The 23128-nt window shown below is 42.2% G+C and overlaps 1 protein-coding gene across 1 annotated transcript; it reads right to left on the reverse strand.

The window, feature by feature from the left end:
- Positions 1-1846: 1846 nt before the first annotated feature.
- LOC119728948 (proto-oncogene tyrosine-protein kinase receptor Ret-like) lies at positions 1847-21770 on the reverse strand. Its single transcript, XM_038201402.1, has 12 exons — positions 21461-21770; positions 18562-18693; positions 18119-18312; positions 15684-15933; positions 15039-15149; positions 14167-14333; positions 13219-13332; positions 6538-6608; positions 5950-5990; positions 5401-5497; positions 4003-4108; positions 1847-2191 (listed from the first exon to the last, which is right to left on the reverse strand). The coding sequence occupies exons 1-12, from the start codon at positions 21759-21761 to the stop codon at positions 2120-2122; spliced, it is 1656 nt and encodes a 551-aa protein (XP_038057330.1). The 5' UTR covers positions 21762-21770; the 3' UTR covers positions 1847-2119.
- Between the last annotated feature and the right edge of the window lie 1358 nt (positions 21771-23128).

Genomic DNA, 23128 nt, shown 5'->3' on the forward strand with positions numbered 1-23128 from the left:
GACCAAGCTTTGAAATTGAATGGTAAATGACTGAATTGGTTTTGTTAAAAGCGTGTGAAACTTTTCTTGAACGAAATTGTATGTTAGAGTTGTTGATTTTGAATGAAAACTGATTTAAAATAGCCGGGAAAACCTATATTAGATTCATGTGCCAGCTCAGCTCACCACTTATTCAGGCAACTGGGAAACAGTGGGTTATTGGCCTTTGTTTTGGAATCCATGGTGCTCGGTCATCCACGGCTGAAGAGATGCAAATCAGATACCAATGAAAAGCTAATGACATACCCTTTAAGATGGAGCCACTTTGACCGTGTTTAAGTTCATAACTTTTGCGCATTAACCCATCATGTTTAGTACACCTTGTACACTGGGGTAAATTGTTGAACAACTTTGACGTCGGGTGTTGGTGACAAAACATTTAAAACTGGATTGATATTGAATATTCAGCAATAAGTGGGGACCGATCAAATTGAAATTGCCCTATATAGGGAAGAACAAACATTATACAGGTAAATATTATTGTGTTGCTGTTGTCAGTTATCGCACGCCACTGTACATGTAGTTGAACTTGCACACTTCAGCATTCGCATACCATATTTATTAATCTGTACAGTGTTGTAATCTTAGCCGTACTCCTAATGATTTCAAGTTTTGTAATATAATTGTTCCTTTGACAGATTTACTGTATAGTAAAGGAATAGCGTTTATAATTCACCGTGTAGTAGGAAGGGCGTGTCTGAGTGGAAACAGGAGGGCGTTTCGGCCCCTATTTTTCCAAATAATACTCTTGATTATAGTTGTTATAGTAGTTATAGTAAGACTGGTACCTTATTGAGAAGACTTGCACACAAACAACAACCAACAGAAACCCTATCATAACCCCGTTAAAAATACTTAAAAAAAAAAAAAACGTTTTAAGCATTTTTCGACGATAGAATTCGTAAAGGCATAAGGGATGTGACCACTGAAATGTCTGCTTCTGACCAGTATTTTGTGTGAAACTATTTACAATAAACTGTCTCCTCATTAAGTTGCCAATTCATGCTGTACTAAGGTACCATTTCCTGTTGTAATAGATTGCAGGTATCAAACATAGTTGTTTGAATAGTCTTGACAGTTGACCTTTTGTACGTTTTCACTTTCGATGTTTCAATCCGTAATTAACTTTGTAATGAAATCATTCTGTTAAGTTCATTTTGTACAAACGTCAGTCGAATTTAAATATTATAGTTAGTTAGGACTAATATTATAGTTAGCTAGGCCTGACCCGACATTTTCTGTGGAAATATCACTATTTTAAAATGGTCATAACTAATATGTGTTATCTCCGTACAGTCGGGCGATTTCTTTCAATGTTTGACAGTGTGCACATTCATGCCCTCAAACTCTAAAATCAATACATTGTGAACAATAATATATTACAAAAAAATGTTGATGGTAAGGTGGTACAATGATTTATATTATATAACAAAATATGTGTTCCTGTTAGCATATGAGATTGAATATCATGTGTAATAGTATACAAATAAAGAATGTTTGTGAGTGCAATTATAAGAATAATTTCATGCGGTGACAGATGAAATATTCCATTCCACGAGGCAAAGCCGAGTGGAATGGAACATGTCAGTAACGTTCTAACTCATTGACACATAAGGGGACCTAGGTCCTAATCATAGTACGAAACACTCGAAATGTGAGGACACGTCTTGTTAAATTCAGCTCATGAAAATAAACTCACCATTGCACTCATTCATTATGTGTATACCATTCCATAGTTCAGATCAGCAAAAAACAGCATTGTACATAGCTTCAAAATAAGTTTTAAAAACTATAGATATTTGTTGTTTGTTTTAAGATTCTGAATAAATATTGTTCATCTGCAGACTGACGAACATACCGTAGCCAGATCTCCATAAATTAGAAGGCTCTAATTCTATAGTATCGCTGGGGAACTATAGGTCTATCACGTTTTCTCAGCGTTATAGTAGAACTACAAAAGGCACAGACATTTAAGAAATAACTACTTCCTCGCCCTGCCTAATTCTTTCAATCTTTGAGTTGACTTAACCAGTGTTACGAAGAGAAACAGGCACCACGCATTTTTTGCGTTGGTAAACTCTCATTTGTCATCAAACTCGGGGCGAATGGCGCTCCAATTGATATACCTGATGCTGTCCATCGCCATATACGTCTGCGAAATAGAAAGGGAAACATTAACCTTTGAATAATCTTGGCGTATTGAGCGTTGTTGCCACAGTTCTTCTCAATAAAGAAAGGGGCACTATTTTCAGTATTTTGAAACCTATACAGTTGAAATGCTGGAAAGGTGCCTTCGTGAAGACGCTGGCTATTTTGCCTACTGGTTATGGTAACAGTCTTGTTTTTTTAATGGTCGCATGTGTTCAACTGTCATCCATGCGCAACGCTGTAATCATCATTGTCAAAAAAAACAACAATACTGCGCACGTGCAGAGGTCATCCAATCAATGGCCTTAAATGGGAAATAACTCCCGGTCCCCATTTTTTTATTGGGGGAGGGGCAGGGACAAGTCTAGAAACACATATCTATAACTCCCCAAAATGGCGTCGTAACAACGCCCTCATTCGTCAAGTATATGTCGTCTATCCTTTTCCAGTAGCAACTTTCATTTCATCGGGAAAAGGATTATGTCTTCATTATAAACAAAGCAGAATATCAAAATACAAACCGATAGTCAAACTCGAATCGCTAAAATGGGGTAGCAAATATTTTGGGTATTTTTTTATAATAAACACTGGTTAAAGCTATAGTCCATCATTTGTAATTAGTGCATTTTGTTCGTTTGAAGCAACAAAAATGTTCAAAATCTAATAAAGGATACTGAGCAACTAACCTGATGAAGTTTCAGCTTAGCTTCAGCTGTAAATTCCGAGAAAAACAGCATTCTAAGATCTCAAATTCAAATCAAAAGTTACTGAATCATGTTTTGAATTGTTTTGTAATTGCAGCTATACGCGGCGTCGCGCACTGATCCGACGAATTATAACAACCGCGCGCGCGTGTGCGTCGTTCCAATACTTGTGCGCGCTGCGCTGAATAACAAAACGAACTACTAATTTAAATTTTCATACGGCGCTTCTTAAAGGGAATATACATTATTTGCTTTTGCTGTAATTTTCAGAAATGGAAGGAATTGGGGGGTTGGAAATATATAGCGAATATAGTTACACTGACTTTCTTGAGGTTTTAGGTACGAAAAAGCTATAAAAACCAAGAAAAACGATCATTTTCCTGTAGTCTGGTTCCCTGACTCCATATAAGAAGAAACAGAGCAGTTTACATACATTGGGGAATTGTAAGGTCAGGGATCCAGTCTAGCTGGCTCGTACCCGTTCATAGGTTTGTAATCGATTGCAAACAAGTGCGATGGTCAATTGGGGCCAGTATTTGAAAAAAAAGCCAGTTGTTTCCAACGCTGATCGGCCGATCAGCGTTGGAAATTGATACAAAAATACCACTTTTCTTGAAAATGACAGTATACCAGGTGCCATGATTTTACAGGATGCTTTACACTGTCATTCACTAACAGTCCAGCAAGGTATTTCAAAATGATTCGGTAGTTTTATTTTTTGCTGTTTGCAAATGTTGTATTTTCCCTTTAAGAATCACCGTTGGAAATGCCTTCTTTCGTTGATTACTTCAAAATGACAGCTTCACAGAAAGAATAATTTCACAGGGAGTTTAGTTCCTTTACTATCTTTCAACCAAGTTTGTTTTTAAACTTAATTACGCCAGTTACTTTTCGGATGGCTGCAAATGATGGACTATAGCTTTATGGTACGTTAATATCTGCGGTTCGTTTTCAATGGATTTTTAATGATATAGGGTTGATTTTCTGTTCTGCTCTGACCTTGTGAGTCCAGTTGACCTTATAGTAAATGTAGCATTTTTAGCACAGCTGTACTTTAGTTAAGCCTTAGATAAGTTTACGGATGCTTATTTTTATGCGAAGTGCAACTCACACTATTGGTGTTATTCAATGCCATGCCATTCAGGATGGAGACCAACTCGGTGAAGGTTGGCCTGTTATTAGGATCCTCATCCCAGCACTTGCGCATCAGAGCATAACTAAAGTAAAAGAACCAAAAACAAACTATGAGTGGAAAGTGAATTGAAATCAACGATTTTTTTTCTTTCTTCTGATCCTCCCCCGATCATTGTCATCGCGCCAATGATCTGAGTACATGTTTAACAGAAACAAAATCAATAAATATAGAGTTTAAAGGCAAGTCGTCTGTTCCAAACTACATAACTTTATTTGGAAAGTGAAAGTTCTATTGAATGTGTGATTTGTATTCGGAAGTGTTTAACATTGAACAAGATTTGTTAATGTTAGTACGGACGAAATTCTTGTATAGGCCTATCCTTAATATCTACTTTCGAACATACCCATACGCAATGTCATTAAAACCTAACCATCGTTTTTTTAATTATTATTATTTTAATTCTTTTTATTGACATTTATTACAAAAGTGATGAAATGTACTGAAGAGAAAGGGCTACTTGAACCAGGAGCAACGGTCGCTTGCCCCTGTTACACCGAAAGCACACCTGAGCACAGAAATATAATATACAAATATTGAATGCTTCGAGTGGTGTAGTAAAACAAGCCTCCCGAGGTGGACCATGGACATTCTATTTTCCCGAGGCGAAGCTGAGGGAAAATAGAATGGTCCATGGATCACCGAGGGAGGCTAGTTTTACTTCACCACGAGATAAAGCATTCAATATTTGTTGTATAACACTTCACCCACAGATTTTGCTTGTTTCAATATTTTAAATTATTTGAATCTGAACACAGTTGATATAAACTTCAATTTCAATACAAAATTGGTGAAAAATGTATTTCTCTCATCCAAACTACCCCTTCACAAAATGTTTGAACCCAACTCTCTTTAGAAAAAAAACGCGCTACGCGCAACGCGCACACCGTACCAGCATGCATTTGCACACAAATACCGCGCCGTGAATATAGTACTTTGGTTGCTAATGGTGTAGTACATTGGTTGCTACGGGTATATTACTTTTGGCCGTGCACAGAAAGATAGCAAAAATAGAAAGTATCATGAGACTCGCTCTCGGCCAATCAAGACACAGAATATGTGGGTGAGGTGTTATAATACGTGCTACACACGACTAAACGGAAAGGATTCACAAGCGACTTATATAACAGATCATTGTTCAATGAAGAACCATACACTTCGCCATGGATGAGATGATCAGCACAGACGACGCATTTATTCTTTGTCATCGTTAAACAAGAATATCTACCTATCTGTGAGTAATATTGTTACTTTCCTTTTAGAAAGCTAAATTCTGTTCTTCTTTGGGAAACCTTTTACACTTTCTCTTCTTAATACCTGTGGTCATCACAGTTGCTCGGCTTAGCCATGCGGTATCCTTTCAGCAGCTTTCCGGGCAAAGAATCGCTGTCAATGGTCGGGTAGGGAGTTCCCCCTACACAAAAACAATGACACGAGGAGAGATTTATAAAGGAGAAATCGTGTTTATTCGAAGTGTTATCAATGATTAAGATAATGTTCAGTCGGTCCGTAAGACAGGCGCCAAAATAGCTTGCCTTCTGAGACCAGCAACAATTTTAATAGATGATACAAAAGTTAACGTTGTCCCTGAAAATATCCACGTGGTCACAGTTATGTTGAACTGCTGTTTGTTTTGTAGAAAACTAATCTGTGTAATTAAACATTGTTCAACGGTGTATAGCCTATTATGAATTGACCTAAAACACATGTGGTGATAAAATTCTCCACGTGGCCACTCCGTGTGATATTTTTTGCTAAGCTGCCCCCAGGGTTAGAAGGAAAATGATGTTTCTCTGTTTACTTTATTTTATTATTTAGGTGGTATGCAAATCCCATTGTTCATAATATTGGGTTAAAAAAGCTTACCAACAGTGGCTATTTCCCACAGAAGTATTCCAAACGACCACCTAAGTGAACAAAATAAAAATAAATAAACATATCAAAAGGTATTCATTATTTTTGGGTGTGAAGGGAGGAAGTAGGCAAAAATCCGAAGGAAAAACAAAATCAATAACATAATCTAAAACAAGAAGAGATAAATGCATTATAAAGTATAGTTACAATGGTACGTAAAACCACATAAACATCTACTGCAGAGAGATTCCGCTTGTCTGAAGTATGTGTTATGGTGTATGGAATTGGAGCTATTTTTGTCTGACTAGCGGCCTCAACGTGCAACTCTACATGGTAAAACGCCAGATGAACTTTTTTTATAGTGATGCAAAACTGTTTGCAGTGGTTGTGTATCCAGAGGAAGAAGTGGGGCACCAAGGGGCAACTCCCCCGCCTCCCCTGCGCATTTGATGGCGTCATTAGACAATTAAAAAAACGACAGTATTTTTGAGATGGCCTTTAGACTGTTAATTCAGACGTCGAAACAGTTATTTTACCCGCCCTGACACAAAAGCTGGATACGCTACTGGTCTGCAATACACGACAGAGAAGCAAACTTACACATCACTCTTGGTGGTGTATGTATTGTGCCTGACGGACTCAATTGCTAACCAACGGAGGGGAACCCGCTTCTGTAATTGAGAAGAAATAAACATAATGGAACCTCTCAGAAAGTTAAGACACCACACTGAACGAAAGAGGGCGGTTACCATGCATTTTCTGGGTAGCCTTTGACCCGTGATTCTTATATTCTGCTTACCATTTTTCAGACGGCATTCTTGTTACATTTGTTACATTTTTTAAATGCTAAGGTGAGAAATTACCCAAGGGGTATGACCATATGGCAATGTACAGATATAGGCAGCAGAGCACTACAAATGAGGTCTCCGTAGGCCAATCAGTGGTTCACAGTAGCTTAGAGGGGTAAGGAGCTTGCTACAAATCAATGCCTTGACAGGAGATGTTGATGAACCCTACTTTTGAAAGACAGACTGCCACTGTCTTTGTGTGTGGCAAATCTTCGTCATCGAAGAGTTCGGGAGTACTATAAATCAGTTGCGCCGTTGTTGCCTTTCATGACGTCGGCGTCTGGCTTCAGCGTTTCGCCGCTTGGTATCCGCGATTGCAGTTTGGACGCCATCTTTTGTTGCAGCCTGCCAGCCAGGACGGTCCATGGCCAGATTTTCCCAGTTGTTGATTGAAATGTTGGTGGCATTGAGGTGGCGTTTGATGACATCTTTGTAGCGCAGCTTTGGCCTGCCTGGCTGTCTGGGTGATTCCAAGAGCTCGCCATAGAGGAGGATCTTCGGCAGTCTGTGCTCCTCCATTCGCACGACATGCCCAGTCCAGCGGAGCTGAATTTTCAGCAACATGTGATCCACACTCGGCATGCCCGCTCGATGCAGCACCTCATCGTTGGTAACCCGATCCCACCATGAGATGTTGACAATAGACCGGAGGTGGCGCTGCTGAATGGTCCGTAGCTTCTTGACGTGCCGTCTGTACAGGGTATACGTCTCCGCCGAGTACTGCAGGGAGCTCAGCACAAGCGCACGATACACTTTGCATTTGGTGCTTGGTCGGATCCCCCTTCGCTTCCAAAGCCGATCCTTTAGCCGACCGAAGGCAGCGTAGCTGGCCTGAATCTGTTTATTGAGTTCTGCGTCCAGGGAGTTGTCGTCGCTGATGATGCTGCCAAGGTATGAAAACTGCTCGACAACCTCCAGAGTGATCCCTTCCAGTGTGACGTTTGGCGCTACATAGGGGTCTCCTGGTGAAGGTTGGTGGAGCACTACCGTTTTCCCGAGGTTGATTGTCAGGCCGAAGGCACTGGGCTTCGACAGAGTGAGCAACGAAAGCTGAGTCATCGGCATAAAAAAGATCTCTAATAAAGGTGAGTTGGGTTTTTGTGAGTGCTTTTAAACGCGCCAGATTGAACAGCCTTCCGTCGGAACGAGTTCGCAGGTAGACGCCCTCATACAGATGCTGGTTCGTGACCTGGAGAACCGCTGTTAGGAACAGGGTAAATAACGTCGGCGCTTAAACACAACCCTGCTTAACGCCGTGCTTGACGGCGAAAGGTTCGGATGTGTCTCCTGCCTGTGTTACCGATCCCATCATACCGTTGTGAAATTGCTGAACAAGTGTTGTGAACTTTGCAGGACAATCGTACATCTGCAGGAGTCTCCAAAGGCCATCGCGTCAAACTTTGTCGAAGGCCTTTGTAAAGTCTATGAACTCTGCGTACAGAGGTCTTTGCTGCTCAACGCACTTTTCCTGCAGTTGTCGGAGTGTGAAGATCATGTCGCAGGTGCCGCGTCCTGCACGGAACCCGCACTGAGATTCGGGGAGTTGCCTTTCCGCTACCCGCTGAAGACGCTTGAGCAGGACTTTGGCCAGGATCTTGCCTGCGATCGACAGTAGAGAGATGCCACGGTAGTTGCCACACTTGTGGCGATCCCCCTTGCGCTTGAAAATTGGTACCACCATGGCATCCTTGAAGTCCTGTGGCAGTTCTTCTGTATCCCAGCATCTGTGGGGCAGCTCAAGTAGGCGTTGCCTGAGAGCAACGCCACCATGTTTGAAGACCTCTGCGGGAATTTTGTCGGTACCAGGGGCACGTCCCAGGTTCATGGCCTGAATTGCTTTTTCAAGCTTGATGTTGCTGGGGGGGGGGCAGATCGAGTGAGACGTTTTCTGTGTGAAGAACCATACCGTCGGCACTCAGAATGGGTGTGGAACCAGTGGATTGCGGGCCATAGACTTCCTTCAGCCTCTTAAAGAAGGCCTTGGAATCGTTTGAGTCGGCAAGCTTCTGGATCTCTTCTGCCTTCTGAAGCCACCATCGATCCTCCATGGCTCGCAGCTCTCTCTGGACTCTGGCTTTCACATCATTGTAGCGCTTGGTTGCTTGCCTGGTCCGACGACCAGTCAGGAGGGCCTGATGTGCGATTCTCCTTTCTTCCAGGAGGGCCTTTATTTGCTGGTCGTTCTCGTCGATCCAGTCTGCGTGCTTGCGTTTCGGATGACCCAGCTCGGAAGCCGCTATCTCATACACGTTGTCTCTGAGATTTGTCCATGCCTGTTCTACGGTCAGAGTTGCCGCAGGTGGCAGTGCTTCTAGACGCTCAGCCATAGCACGGGCCAGTGATCCTCGGCAGTGCGGATCTTGCAGCTTGTCTGTATTTAATTTCTTAGGCGGCGCCTTTGCAGTCCGCCTGCATCTAGCTTCGACCGTGAATCGGCAGATTGTTCGAATCATTACATGGTCGGTGTCACCGTCAGCTCCCCGCATGGCCCTGGTGCTGAATATATTAGTAAGATCAACTCTACGGACCAACGCATAGTCGAGGAGATGCCATCGCTTTGATCGAGGGTGCTGCCAGCTGTAGAACCACCTCGGCGGGATATTGAAAAAAGGTGTTGGTCACAGCTAGGTGTAGTTCAGTGAAGAGATTGAGTAGTAGCTCGCCATTCGAATTTAGCTTCCCTCTGCCGAACTTACCAATCACTCGTTGCCACAGTGTGTGATCACTCCCCACACGTGCATTGAGGTCGCCCATTACCACTAACTTGTCCGACTTGGGAACAGCTTCAAGATGACGGCGCAATGAGTGGTAAAACTCCTCCTTGATTGCGTCGTCGTTTGTCATAGTTGGGGCGTATACGCAGAATAATGTCATATGACGTTTGTCAGGAGCTGAGAGTTGCACACGCAGAGAGATCATCCTATCGGAGATGCAGACAGGGTGAGTGGTCATCTCCGGGAGAAGTTGGTTGGCGACAGCAAAAGCGACGCCAGCCTCACGGCGTTTCCCCACATCTCGACCAGACCAGAAGTAGGTGTAATTTTTCTCTTGTAAGATCCCAGTGCCACTGAACATCATCTCTTGGAGTGCTGCAATGTGGATGCCGTATCTTTCCAGTTCTTGATCGATCAAAGCTGTCTTCTTCTGAGGGCGCTCTGGGTTGTCTATCATCGTCCTTACGTTCAAAGATGCCAGTTTATACAGTCGTTTTGTTTTTTGTTGTGTCTTTCGGCCACAAAATGGAGACCCCACCGGGCGTGGCGACCCGGCCAGGAATGAGATGAGCGGGCTTTGTTTACTCCTCTTTTTATCGGAGCGTCCCAGGATGTGGGCAGGCAGTGCCTCCCTGAACAGGGCTGCCTGATCGTCTGAGCAGGACCTTGGCATTCCGCCGCTCTGCAGATGTGCCACGGCCATCACACTCAGACCGCCTACGTGCAGACTTCCAGCTAATGGCTCCCAGCTCCTCAAGCCTGCCACTGACACTTTTGATCCATCGCCGCAGGACTTTTGTACTCCAGCCTTCGCTATGGTTTAAGGTGCCAGAGTGCTCGCGACACACAGAGGCACCCTGAGATATCTCCTCCGGGCTCCAGCGGAACGTCGATGACGCGACGGCTGGTGTCCTTCTCCTAGCCTTTGACAGAAAGTCTTCCCACAAGGCAGTGGGGGTTCAAATGGGGAGGCAGGCAGGCAGGGCTGCCGACTGGAGGCACGGAACCAGTGTGTCTCCAGCCCGGGCGACTGGTATGGATAAAAGTTCTGCCGTTGGAATAGGTCCTAGAGACTGCGTCAGCGAGTGAGTGGATGGGCGTCGACAAGCTGAAGCGTGTTGCACCTCGTCTCTCATAGGGCTGTGTAGCCTTCAAGTCTGATGGACAAAGACTGCCATGCATCTTGTACAGAACTGTTGAGCAGCCACTTGATGCCTATGATGAAGAGATGGACAGTTGAGATTCACTCTTACCTCCTGTTCGGCCACGCCGATGATGCGGAGAGCTTCTGGAAATTACCGAGGAGTCTATATAGATATAAGTGTGATGGTGAAAGCACTTATCCGGCATAGAGATGCGTACTCCAAAACACTGCGAACCTGTGCCTTGTAGATATTCGCTTTCTTTTTCATCCAGCTTGTTAGCAACAACTCCGTAAAACTCCCAGCTTCTGTCCAGCTCTAGCAGACATATTGGAAATATGCCTTGCCAAAGTGAGTTTCAACTGTGACACCTTTAAGATTTACAGCTCGTTTACTGTGACACCCAAGATTTACAGCTCATCTTTCTCAGCTAGTGTTCCACCTAGATGGGTTCCTCATTCTAAAAACTGTAAGGGGCTTGCACTTGGTTGGTTCTAAGATTTATCTGTCTGCCCAGATCCTCATTCTGTCCAGGTCTTTATTCATGCTAGCTGTTATATATGGCCTCAGGGTCGATCACCTGATCTAATCTCACATAGAGGGTAGAGTCATCTGCATATAGGTACAGTGTGTTCCCGCACTCATCTCCCAGATCATCTATGAAAACGGAGAACAGAAATTGGCCCAGCGTAGATCCCTGGGGGTACAGACGCAATTATGGGCATTGCATGTACATGAGGACTGGCCAGAAAGAACCACTTTGATGGACCGGTTTGATAGATATCTGTCAATCTATACAAGAAGCTTGCCAGAGACACCTTTTCCCATGAGCTTCGAGCAGAGGCCGCGTTGTGCCACACTCTGTCAAATGCACCTCTGATGTCCTCTGAATTAGACGCACTTCCTTGCCTCTGTCCAGTGCATTGGACCATTGCCGAGAGAGTATTTTAAGAATGTCGTATTTGCTATGTTGGGGTCTAATGTCTGATAATAGATGGTTCTGCAGCAGGTATTTCTGAAGTTGACTCGTGTATTTTCGAGTCCCTCCATGTGAGAAGAAGAGCTCAAAAAGGCGGCTGAGTGGTCTGGTTAGTTCAGCGCGACACTCCTTATAAACTCGATTGGGAACTTCGATCAGGGCCAGTAGCTTTAACTTTCTCAAGAGCCTTTTGATATACTTGGGTTTAAACGATACTGTCCTTGGAGGTTGTTGTTGTCGGCTGAACCTCAGGTACAAGCTCCTCTGCATCCTCTAGATGGCATTTCTTTGCAAAGGTCTGGACACATTTTTCGGCTTTCCCCTTGGCTGTGGTGTATACTAGGTTGTCTTCTTTTAGGACAGGTATATGTTTTCTTGTTAATCATCCAGACAAGATGTTGACTGTATTCAAGGACTTGTGACTACTGGGGCTGCCGTCTGAGAGCTACTCCTTTAACTTGTTTTATACACAATATTGTTTACTTTTTTCTATCTGTGATTGCATTCCTTTCTAGCTTCCGCAAACTTGTCCCTGTTTTCTTGAGTGTTGTTTTTCTTCTGTTTCCTGAACAAGCGATGCCTCTTAATTGCTGCTGTTTTACAAAGATCGTTGAACCATTATTGTCTTGTGTGTTATTTGAAACAAGCTTGCTAGGAATATAGATATCCATTGCGTCACAGATGATGCTGGTGATATTGCTGCAAGCCTCTTCTGGGTCTTCGCGTTTATAAGAGCTAGGGACCAGTCCACAGAAGAGAGGTAGCCTCTCATGCCCCAGTAGTCGGCCTTACCGTATCGCAGCACCTTCCGTCTGTAAGGATTGTCTATGTAGAGAGGTACATCCTGCTTAACTAAGACATGATTGTGGTCTGATGTTCCCAGCCTTGCAAAGTGTTGTCGAGGTGGATTACAGATCAGTCAGAACAAGGTCGAGAATCTGATCTTCCCTCGTTGGTTCAGTGACTATCTGAGTCAGTCCAAGAGAGTTGCACAGCTCAAGAGTTCGACGACCAGCTGTATTTGTAGAAGTAGAACCGCTGATTGGGCACTGAATTTGGATAGCATAGACAAGGTGGTTGGGCTAGGTAGCTGATAATGTCACCATTGACACTTCGTGGTTTGTACATGGCGGCATTTAGGACCTTCTGCGATCTTAGAGCCAGTGAAAACAACACGAGTTCCAATTCCTCGGGATCAAGATCTCTGCCATCGAAGATAAGAATTCCTTCCAAGCTGTAAACAACAGTCCCTCCTCCAGTTGTGTTGGGTCTGTCTCTGCGACGGCAAAGTGCATATCCGGGAATGGAAACTGTTGCATCGAGAAATGTTTCCACAACAACAAGAGATGGTTTCAGTTCATGACACTTAAAGGCCGTTTCATAATCGGCGCGAAAGCGAACGCGTTCGCGAATTTGTGACGTCAGGGGGCTTTTGGCGCTGCGAATTCGCAAAAGTTGAACACATTTCAACTCTGGCGAATTTCGCAGCGAATGCTTCGTGACGTCTAATTCCCATCGCATTCGCATTTGCATGAAGTGTAAACCGACATTAACGCGTGACAACGTATAATAGTAATGTGATTAAAATGATTACATACCGATGACATCTGCACGTAGACATCTTCCCCTCTCGACAGTCCAAAATCAGAGACTTTTGCAACCAACGCTTCTCCAACCAGAATGTTTCTCGCAGCCAAATCACGGTGAATCATCTTTTAACAAGAGAGACAAACAAATCATCAATAGATCGGTCAGACAAGCCCCACCATCTGAGCTTGTAGACAACAGCACCATATCGTTTAGACGCGCGCGTATATGATTAGTGATTGGCTGCATCCGAGTCAGCTGTCTAGAGCTAGGTCTAGGTCTGCGCCGTTTAAAAATACGCGGGGACGCGCTGACAATAAACGTATAGCCGTAGATTTGGAAGCCCGTTTTGGACACGGTCTATCCGGTGGAAGGGGCATAATAGATCAGCCTATTATCTGAGATCAAAGCAAATTACCAGGACATATTTAAATCCCCTTGTGTAAGGATTTTACTCTAGCCTTTGAACATTTGTCTTGCTATAGAGGAACCAAAAAGAATAAATTTGGGCTATTTACAATGCAGTGCGCCACCTTAAGAGTTGCCATGGAGAGGCCATTTTTCAAGTTTACGGTCGACAAAACATAGCCCATTTGAATGAGTGTCAGTAGACAACTTGAGCTAAATCGTTATAGATTGGGGCATAGCGTTCTGCCGCCTTACAAAAAAACACCATATTGATAAAAAGAAAAGATCCGCGAATCATACGCTTTCACATGTCCCGCGCTTCGAATTTGTCGACCATCTCCCACAATGCACTGGGAAAATGAACTCTCCGTGGCAAACCTTTGGTGGCGCAAATTGTATTATGTATTCGCCACAGCAGTTGGATTTTAACCGCATGACAAAAATAAAGAGGCACTGATACATATACCTTTTATTTTTTCAAAGAAAAAAAACAACAACATTCAGACGGGATGAATGTATCGCCTGGCACAAGGAACAGAACATCGACTCACCCCCGCTTGAGCAAGGTGTTTCATTCCCTTGGCAACATCCAGAGCAAACTTGACCAGCTGATCGGAAGACAAGGCATACTCGTCTGAGTCTGACTGTGAGCGAGCCGTCCGCAGGTAGCTGCGTAAATCACCGTAGGGAAGATACTCCAAGGCGACGTACAACACATCTTTGTAAGGTATCAGCAGAGTCGAAAGGTCAAAGAGGAAGTGTACAGAGTACCCTCTGCTCTGAATTTGTTCAGTATTATCTTACGGAACAGGAGAATGAGTTTCGTATTACAATGTATATTTTATATGTAGCAGTTTCATATAAAGCAAAGCAACGATGATTTGTTTGGGTAAAATGTCAAAGCAAATATTCACTTTCACTATCATAACTTATCCAGAAGGTAATATCAATAAACCAGAGATTTACAAATGAGGTGAAGGTTATTGAGATTTACATGACTCATACCAAGTCACTGTTGATGATAAAGTAGTCAACATTTTCTAAACAGAATTTAAAAATAATTGTTACAAAAACACAAAGTAGCCTATGTTTACTTAATTCTTCAGTACAATCAGTGAAGCTGTGATCAGTTACGGTGTCCTATGGAGTTTGGATTCTTATGGAATCTGGTCTCTTTTACCTGATATGGATTCTAACCCTCACATGTTATCTTGTATCGTATTAATTATCTCCACTTAGTCATGCACAACGCTACCAGATTTAATAGAGTCCACATTTTACATTACACCCTGGTAGCCTGTAAGGAATATTAAACTTTTCAGAGAAAGTTCAACTTATGTGGTCAATAGATATTTTCTCTTAGGCTAACCTAGGCCTGTTGTTTTTGCTTGGAGATTGAACATTAAATGTGTGGTGGCATTACCTTGATGCTTGCATGCCCCGAAGAGGGAAACGATATTAACATGATGGCCGGCAGAGGACATGGTCTTGAACTCTTGCATAAAGTCGTCTTTTTCAGAACTTGACGAGTGCTCTAATTCACAAAACATAAAATTCAACTCTCTGAGAAACTCAGCTATTACATAATCGAAAGGGTGTCCCCATCATGCCCAGTCACCGCCATATACTTACACCTCAGTTTGAAGCGCCAGGGACAGAAGTGTTGCTTAAGATATATCCAAGTCTAATGTATGCAAATTGAAGATCTTTCCAAATTATCTTCGTGAATATTTGTCTAAAAGCACATCTGATCCAGTGACTATCCAACCCCATTTAGAGAACAAACATTTATCTTTGGGCTGTAGAGTTCCATTTACTTTTGCTGGTCTCAGTGAGCCAGCCTCGTTTCCTCTTCCCCCTATCTCGCGCACTGACTTAGTGACTCACTGACTGTCACATGTGAGATGGGCAGTGCTATCGTATAGGACCCCCTAATGCCAACGAATGGGCTAGATGGCCTATTGTGTAAATCTGTTTGCAAGTAAATCCAAGCGAATAACCATTCTGAATCAATTGAACAAAAAGAAATCGTTGGAGGCTGGCTTTGTTGGAGAGTAACTCATGTTACCTTTGAGCATTTTGATGGCCGCTCGGATCACCTTGCCTCCGATTCTGACGGCCCCCGATCTGACTTCTCCAAAGTTCCCTCTCCCCAGAACCTCATCATCCAGCAACAGATCACTCCATAGGATCTCCCACGGTTTAGCCCAGCTCGGTAGACCACCCCCCTTTGATGCCAGTTCACGTTGCCTCGTACTCTCGATTTCGTAAGAGGCTGCAGCAGCCTTCGCGATCCTATCTTCGTATGATGTTACGAGCTGGGAAAACAATGCGGTGAATATCTTAGCAAAGACTCATACAAAAAGTAAAGAGCAGGAATCAGTGCTCAATATCGTTATTGATTACCCAGCTTTCGGAGACGAGCTCAAAATTCTGGGCAAGATATCTGATTTCAAAATTACAGAGACGCCAAGGCTATAGCGCGTCCGTATATAGGTAGCATGAACGATTTTTTTTTCAACGAATGCTGATCTACAGAAAAAGCTTTATCGATGGCATCAACAGACGTGAGTTCATTTTTTTCTTTTGATGTACATGTAAAATCGTAATATTTTTTTCACTTATTACACACCGAGTTGTTAATCAATATTTGATTGTTTTGGTTTTTTTTTTAAATAAATGGGAATAAATGTGAATGAATGAAACAAAATGTAATTTTAACCCACTTTTTTGCAAATGTTAACTTTTAATTGGGTTATCATGAAATTGCGTAAATTCAGTCAACGTGAAAATTTTACCTTCGCTCCGAAAAAATAATGTAACTTTTGCTGAGCAAATCTTTTGGGAGCAAAAGTTGTGTAAATTGTGAAACAAAATAAATTACACGTTTGCGTTCAAACCTACGATGAAGATGCGCGCATCACATATTTTGGCACACGCTCTGAAACATGGCACCGCCCATAGAAGAACGCGCGTCAGTACCCTCTGCCGAAGTTATACAAAAACAACATGGTTTGTGGGGAAATAGTGAAAACTAATGACCCCGAGGAAATAGTCCCAATCATCCAACACCGAGTGGTCATTTGTTTTCATTATTTACCCGCAAAAACATGTTGTATTTGTTTCACTACACTCTCAGAGAAAAATACACAAGTTTTATAAAATGTTACCATGTTTTATATGTACTATACGAACTCGCTTGCAATTGTGTTAAAAGTTACATAATGCGTATTGGGTAAAAGTTTTCTTGACAGTTGTGTAAAAGTTTACTTGATGTATGTGTAAATATATATACACATTAATTAGGTAAAAGACAATTAAGTAAACTTTGCATAACTTTCAGGTGAAACTATACTATATTATCATGCAAAAATTGGATTTTCTAAACGTAAACAACTCCGGAAGCCCATCAAAACACGACCTGTTTCATTTTAATTTTATTTATTCCCTTCGCGAACTGTGCAGCATGTCACAGCATGTAGCTATAATTTGTTGGAGAAACCATGACGTCTATGACAACAGCTACTTTCGGTCTTTGAAGATATCATTTTCCTCAAGCTCTTTGTGATTGTCATACCGTCCCTAATCCATGGCAGCTCTTGGACACTTTGCAAGATACGAAACAACAGTACGGGATGCATAACCCATGGCCCACAGCTCAGCCACGGCGAGTATGCAAGTATGAATATAATATACGTGTACATATGCCGAACCAACTAGTACGCGACAAACTAGTTCACAGGACAACTCGTAAGTGGACAAAATCGTACGCGGTCCAACTCGTACACACAATTATATGTGGTCGGCGATTCTTGACTATGTATTGGGAACGGTGTATCGTTCAATTTCTGGAAATTGGCTAATTTTGGCCCGCATACCGAGTTGGCTGGCGTACGAGTTGTCTCGCTACGAGTTGGTTCACGTACGAGTTGTGTAATTCGCGCAGTGGCCGAGTTAAACAATACTTACATTTCTGGGGCTTGGAGATGGTATAACAATCACAAGAGCTTTAGAAAATGTTACCTTCAAAGACCGAAATTAGCTGCCGCACATCCCCTTCGTTGTTACAGACGTCACCGTGTACTCCATCTTCACTTATGCTCTGCTGCGCTAGCTGCATCGCGTCATCGCATGCACGTTTTTACCTTGTTTTAGTGCGTTTTACCTAGTTGCAGTACGTTTTTACATAATTAAAGTAACTGACTGCTTTACTCATTCAGTATGTATTTTTTTTCAATTTACATGACTTCGAGGTACTTTTTTTCCGGCGAATTTTACCAAAATTGTGTAATATTTCACTTAACAATTTTTACCTAATTATTTTGTACATATCTTTTTGAGAGTGTATCGAATTGTCGTACGCGCGTGCATGCATGTCGGACTTTTTTTTTTGCACGCATGTCGGACATAAACCACGGCTGTGATTGGTCAGAACACCGTTTGCCGACGTTGACCACGTGCGCAGTGGGCGGGGCTGCAGAGAAGGTCCCAGTCTAGACTCACCATTGCAACCGCTGACTCTGCCGCTTCCGTGCTAAGCATTGCGTTTTGTGTAACCAATGCCTGTCCTCGATTTCTCTTGACGCTCAGAAGAGCGAAGACAGCGAGTGCGACTACTGCTATGATCAACAAAGCCACGGAGGAACATACAGCTACAACTACACTGTTTACACCAACACTCCCATCTAGGTTACTCTCTGTCAGATGGGTACAACAATAAATGCAGTATGAATAATAAATGCAGTTGATTTCTAATTGAAAAAGAAAAGGCACACCTTCAGGGTTATCACTGATAGCACTAACATAATTTCATGCTATGCAAATAATCTAAACGGCTTTATAGACTAAATACATTATAGAGGACACTTTAAACCACACTAAACGCGTAGTTCACGAAAAGAGTGGAGTTGCCGGGAAAATACACAACAAACTGAACAATAAATTACCTTTGCAACTCCCTGTAGCCTCGTCCATATTGAATCCATCCTTGCAAATGCAATCGTAACCATCATCCAAATCCACACAGTCAGCGTTGGCATCGCAATCGTTCGTCGAGTCATAATCACACTCGTTCATATCTGAATAGTGAATAAAGACGATACTTTTTGTCAAATAACCTCTATTTCAACCAGTGGTTGTGACATTAATACAAATTTGTATCCCTAACTTTGTTCGCAATCCCCGAAAATTATCGCAGTTATAGCAAGCTTCACATACGAACAATAAATGCAATATGAACAATAAATGCAGTTGATTTCTAATTGAAAAAGAAAAGGCACACCTTCAGGGTTATCACTGATAGCACTACTAACAGCATTTAATGCTATGTAAATAATCTAAACGGCTTTATAGACCAAAGATTTCGGGAAAAGGGCGAGTAAAAAAAGTATTTCTACAACCACCATTTCTACTGTGTAGTCCAGTTAGTCCGAAGGTGCATTTTTAAGCTCTGGCTGGAGCTTATACATGTCACATGGTGGTCGGTCGGTCGGTGAGACCGTGATGGCTCGTCTGTCTGTCTGTCCCGAAATAAGAACACAAGTATGGTGTTCCGTATGTGCCATCGGTGTCGCACTTTTCGCTAGAGCTTATTGTGCACTTGCCCTTTTTTCAATGATCCAGAATGACTATTCACCTGATCCCTTTCATGCATGTTTTATAAGGGGTACTCCTATACGATGCTACTGCTCGGCTGTCTTCACCAATCTACAATCAGTCACAAGTGACAGTCAGTCACAGGTGACAGTCAGTCAGTCACAAGTGACAGTTAGTCAGTCACAAGTGACAGTCAGTCACAAGTGACAGTCAGTCAGTCACAAGTGACAGTCAGTCAGTCAGTCAGTCACAATTAACAGTCAGTTGCAAGTCACAGTCAGTCACAATTGACGGGGAGCAAGACAGTCAGTCAGTCAAACGAGATGCCTCTCAGGTAGTGTCATTGTCAATTGATCACGTGGTGAAATCTTTATCATTGTCAAGTCTATATAACCAAGAAGTTCGTTACTAATAATCACATTGCAAGAAAAATCATAAAGCTTAATAGTAAACTAATCTTGGAGCTATATGAACGAAACAAAATCCTCTTCTACATACAATATAGAGGAGACTTTAAACTACTCAACGCGTAATTCGCGAAAAGAGTGGAGTTGACAGGGAAATACATAACAAACTGATCAAAAGGTTACTTGTGCAACTCCCTGTAGCCTCGTCCACATTGAATCCCTCCTTGCAAATGCAATCGTAACCATCAACCAAATCCACACAGTTAGCGTTGGCATCGCAGTCGTTCGTCGAGTCATCATCACATTCGTTCATTCCTGAATAGTGTATAAAGACGGTATTTTTTGTCAAATAACTTCTTTCCAACCAGTGAATGTGACATTGATACACAATTTACATTCCCAACTTTGTTCGCGATCCCCCAAAATTATCGCAGTTATAGCAAGCTTGTTTACACATGGTCCACGTGATTTTAAGCCCTGGCATGCAGGAGCTTATACATGTCACTTGGTGGTCGGTTGGTCGGATGGTCCGTCTGTCTGTCTGTCCCGAAAATTGACTAAAAGTATGGTGTTCCACATGTGTCATCGGCGTCGCATTTGTCGCCAGAGCTTATTGTGCACTGGTGCTTGTTTTTCCAATGATACCTTTCATGCATGCTTTATTAGGGGTAATCCAATACGATGCTACTGTTCGGCTGTCTTCACCGATCTTAAATCACTTACACAAGTGACAGTCAGTCACAAGTAACAGCCAGCAAGACAGTCAGTCAGTTAGACGAGATGCTTCACGTTGTCAACATTGTCAATTGGTCACGTGGTGAAATTTTCATCATTGTCATCTTTATATAACTGAAAAAATCGTTATGTAACAATGTTTCAACTGTCGATGTTACACCTTTTGGAGTAATCACATCGCAAGAAATTCATAAAACTTGTAGTAAACTAATCTTGGAGCTATATGAATGAACAAAATCGTCTTCTATATACATAACAGATGACACTTTAAACCACTAAACGCATAGGTAGTTCACAACAGACTGAAAACAAAGTTACTTGTGCAATTGCCCGTCGCCTCGTCCACATTGAATCCCTCCTTGCAAATGCAATCGTAACCATCATCCAAATCCACACACTCGGCGTTGGCATCGCAGTCGTTCGTCGAGTCATCATCGCATTCGTTCATTCCTGAACAGTGTATAAAGACGATACTTTTTGTAAGATACCCTCTATTTCAACCAGTGGTTGTGACATTAATATACAATTTATATCCCCGACTTTGTTCGCAATCCCAGAAATTATTGCAGTAATAGCAAGCTAAAACACGTGAATTTCCTTTTTTTGTTATTTAAAACTGCATGTTAATTCATTTGTCCGAAGAAACGTTGGCATTAAACGCAGGTTCACATTTAAATTTCGACAGACTTGATGCTTTTTCAGTTCTTCATAGCCATTTTTTAGTAAACGACATTCCGAGCTTGCATTTTTGTAATCCATACGATGAGACTGTGAGCTTTTATAATTTTATAGTCTCAAAACTGTTTGTAAGAAACATAACTTTCTTACTTCCGAAAGAGGTGAGAAATTATTAGGATTAATGTATTAAACACTTGGAAGAACCTCTTCTGGCCACAGAAATTAATATGAAAAGTGCAACAAATTTGTCGCTCAGTATGCTAGGGGGAGGGGTGGTTGAATCCCCGGCCCCTTGTGCGCCCCCTCCCAACTTATATTCTACATTTGGGAAAAAGCAAAGATAAGCTTGATAAAAAAGCCGCGTTGGATGCACAATGCAATTACTTATCTCCCTAAGCGCCCTTGCAAATTGAATACTGTGGTTACTTACCGATAATGAATGTTAGATTTTGGGAGACTGCTTGCTCCCCATCAAAATACTGGCACTTGTAGATACCCACGGATGAATTGTCCACTGGCCCGACTGTCAGGTTGCAGCGCCTCTCATAGACTCCCTGTCCTGTAAAGGACCCATTAAACTCCCCACTTGAAAAGTCGCATGAACCCCGGACTTCATTCTCAAAGAGCCATCTGAGTGTTAGATCATGATGGACTGCGTCCCCGGCCACTATGCAAGTGAGAGTAACATTAGTGTCCGGTGAAGCCAACACTTCGGGTCCGGGTAGAATCATGAGAGATGATGAGGCTGCAATGGATTATGAAATTCATGAACTTTCAAGAAACGGCAAGCCCGGATAAGTCGACCCCAAACGTATAGTTTTGTACAGTTTGGATACATACCAGTACGATAGCACTGGCCTGCTAGCAAGTGCTAGTCAGTCAGTTGGTATAAATAGGAGACTGGGCTGGCAGGGGCGTAGCAAGGTCATTTTTATTGGGGGTAAACATTTCTTGAAAAGGGCACTCGCTAATCTGAAATGTTGAAATGTGGACACTTTTTTTTTCCTCCGGACATCTTACCTTCGTATTTTTTTTTTTTTTCGGGCGGGGGGGGGGGGTGGGGAGTAAATGGTGCTTTTCAGGGCGAACATGCGCGAAATTCCAAAAAAAAAACCTTTTCTTCGTCTGCTCATTTCCTGCTCTGTAATTACTCATTTACTCATTTCCTGATCTTTTGATTACTCATTTACTCATTTCAATGCTCATCTGATTACTCATTTACTCATTTTACTGCTAATCTGTATATTTTCTGCTCTTTTGGTTACTCATTTTCTCATTTTGCTGCTCATCTGCTCATTTCCTGCTCATTTGAGTACTTATCTGCTCATTTCCTGCTCTTTTGAGGACTCATTTACTCATGTCACTGGCATCTGCTCATTTCACTGCTCATCTGCTCATTTTACTCGTTTCACTGCTCATTAATGAACAGATGAGCATTTAAATGAGCAGATGAGCAAGAAATGAGAAAATGAACATTTAAATGAGCAGATGGGCAGTGACATGAGTCAACGATGAAGACGAAGATTTTGAGGAAGATGATTCGGAATCCGAAACTGAGGTGGAAATAGACGAATTATCTTATGAAGATGGGTCTAGTTCTGATTTGGAATACAACACCGCATATCCAGACTTGTTGAAAGAGACCATAAAAGCCACCAATGAGATGTGGAGTGAAAATTATGAAAAGCAAATCAACGGGGATATGAGTGAATATCATCAGGTTAAGGAAAAGGCCAACATGACAACCCTTTGGGCAGTCAAGCAAATCTTTTTTAACAAATACAAGGATTTTTTTTCATCAAGTTACCTACATCCTGAAGATAATGGCACTTATCAAGTTATTGTAGAAGATATCGCAGAAAAATTAAATACAGGCATGGGAGTGAATAAAGCTCTGAACAGAGTTATGCCTAAACACCGTAACACATTTGACGGATTGTTCCAACAAGACGAGGATAAAGAAAACGAGGAAGACAGTGATGATTAAAGAATAGTAGTTTCAAAAAAAAATTATTGTCATTATAGGAATAATCTAGAAGTGTCTTATAGAAAAGAAAATAATATATAAAATAGCCAGCTCTTAAGCCACTCTTACAGT

This window comes from Patiria miniata, unplaced genomic scaffold (assembly GCF_015706575.1).
Source record: "Patiria miniata isolate m_02_andy unplaced genomic scaffold, ASM1570657v1 HiC_scaffold_1, whole genome shotgun sequence".
NCBI lineage: Eukaryota > Metazoa > Echinodermata > Asteroidea > Valvatida > Asterinidae > Patiria > Patiria miniata.

What these genes read in the sequence shown, in the direction of transcription:
- LOC119728948 (XM_038201402.1), bottom strand. Translation starts at nt 21,761, where the DNA reads ATGATTCTACCCGGACCCGAAGTGTTGGCTTCACCGGACACTAATGTT. An exon ending in GGCTACAGGGAGTTGCAAAG is followed by an intron (nt 18,313 to 18,561) that starts GTAATTTATTGT and finishes CCCATCTGACAG; the next exon opens with AGAGTAACCTAGATGGGAGT. An exon ending in CAGAGTCAGCGGTTGCAATG is followed by an intron (nt 15,934 to 18,118) that starts GTGAGTCTAGAC and finishes TTGTTTTCCCAG; the next exon opens with CTCGTAACATCATACGAAGA.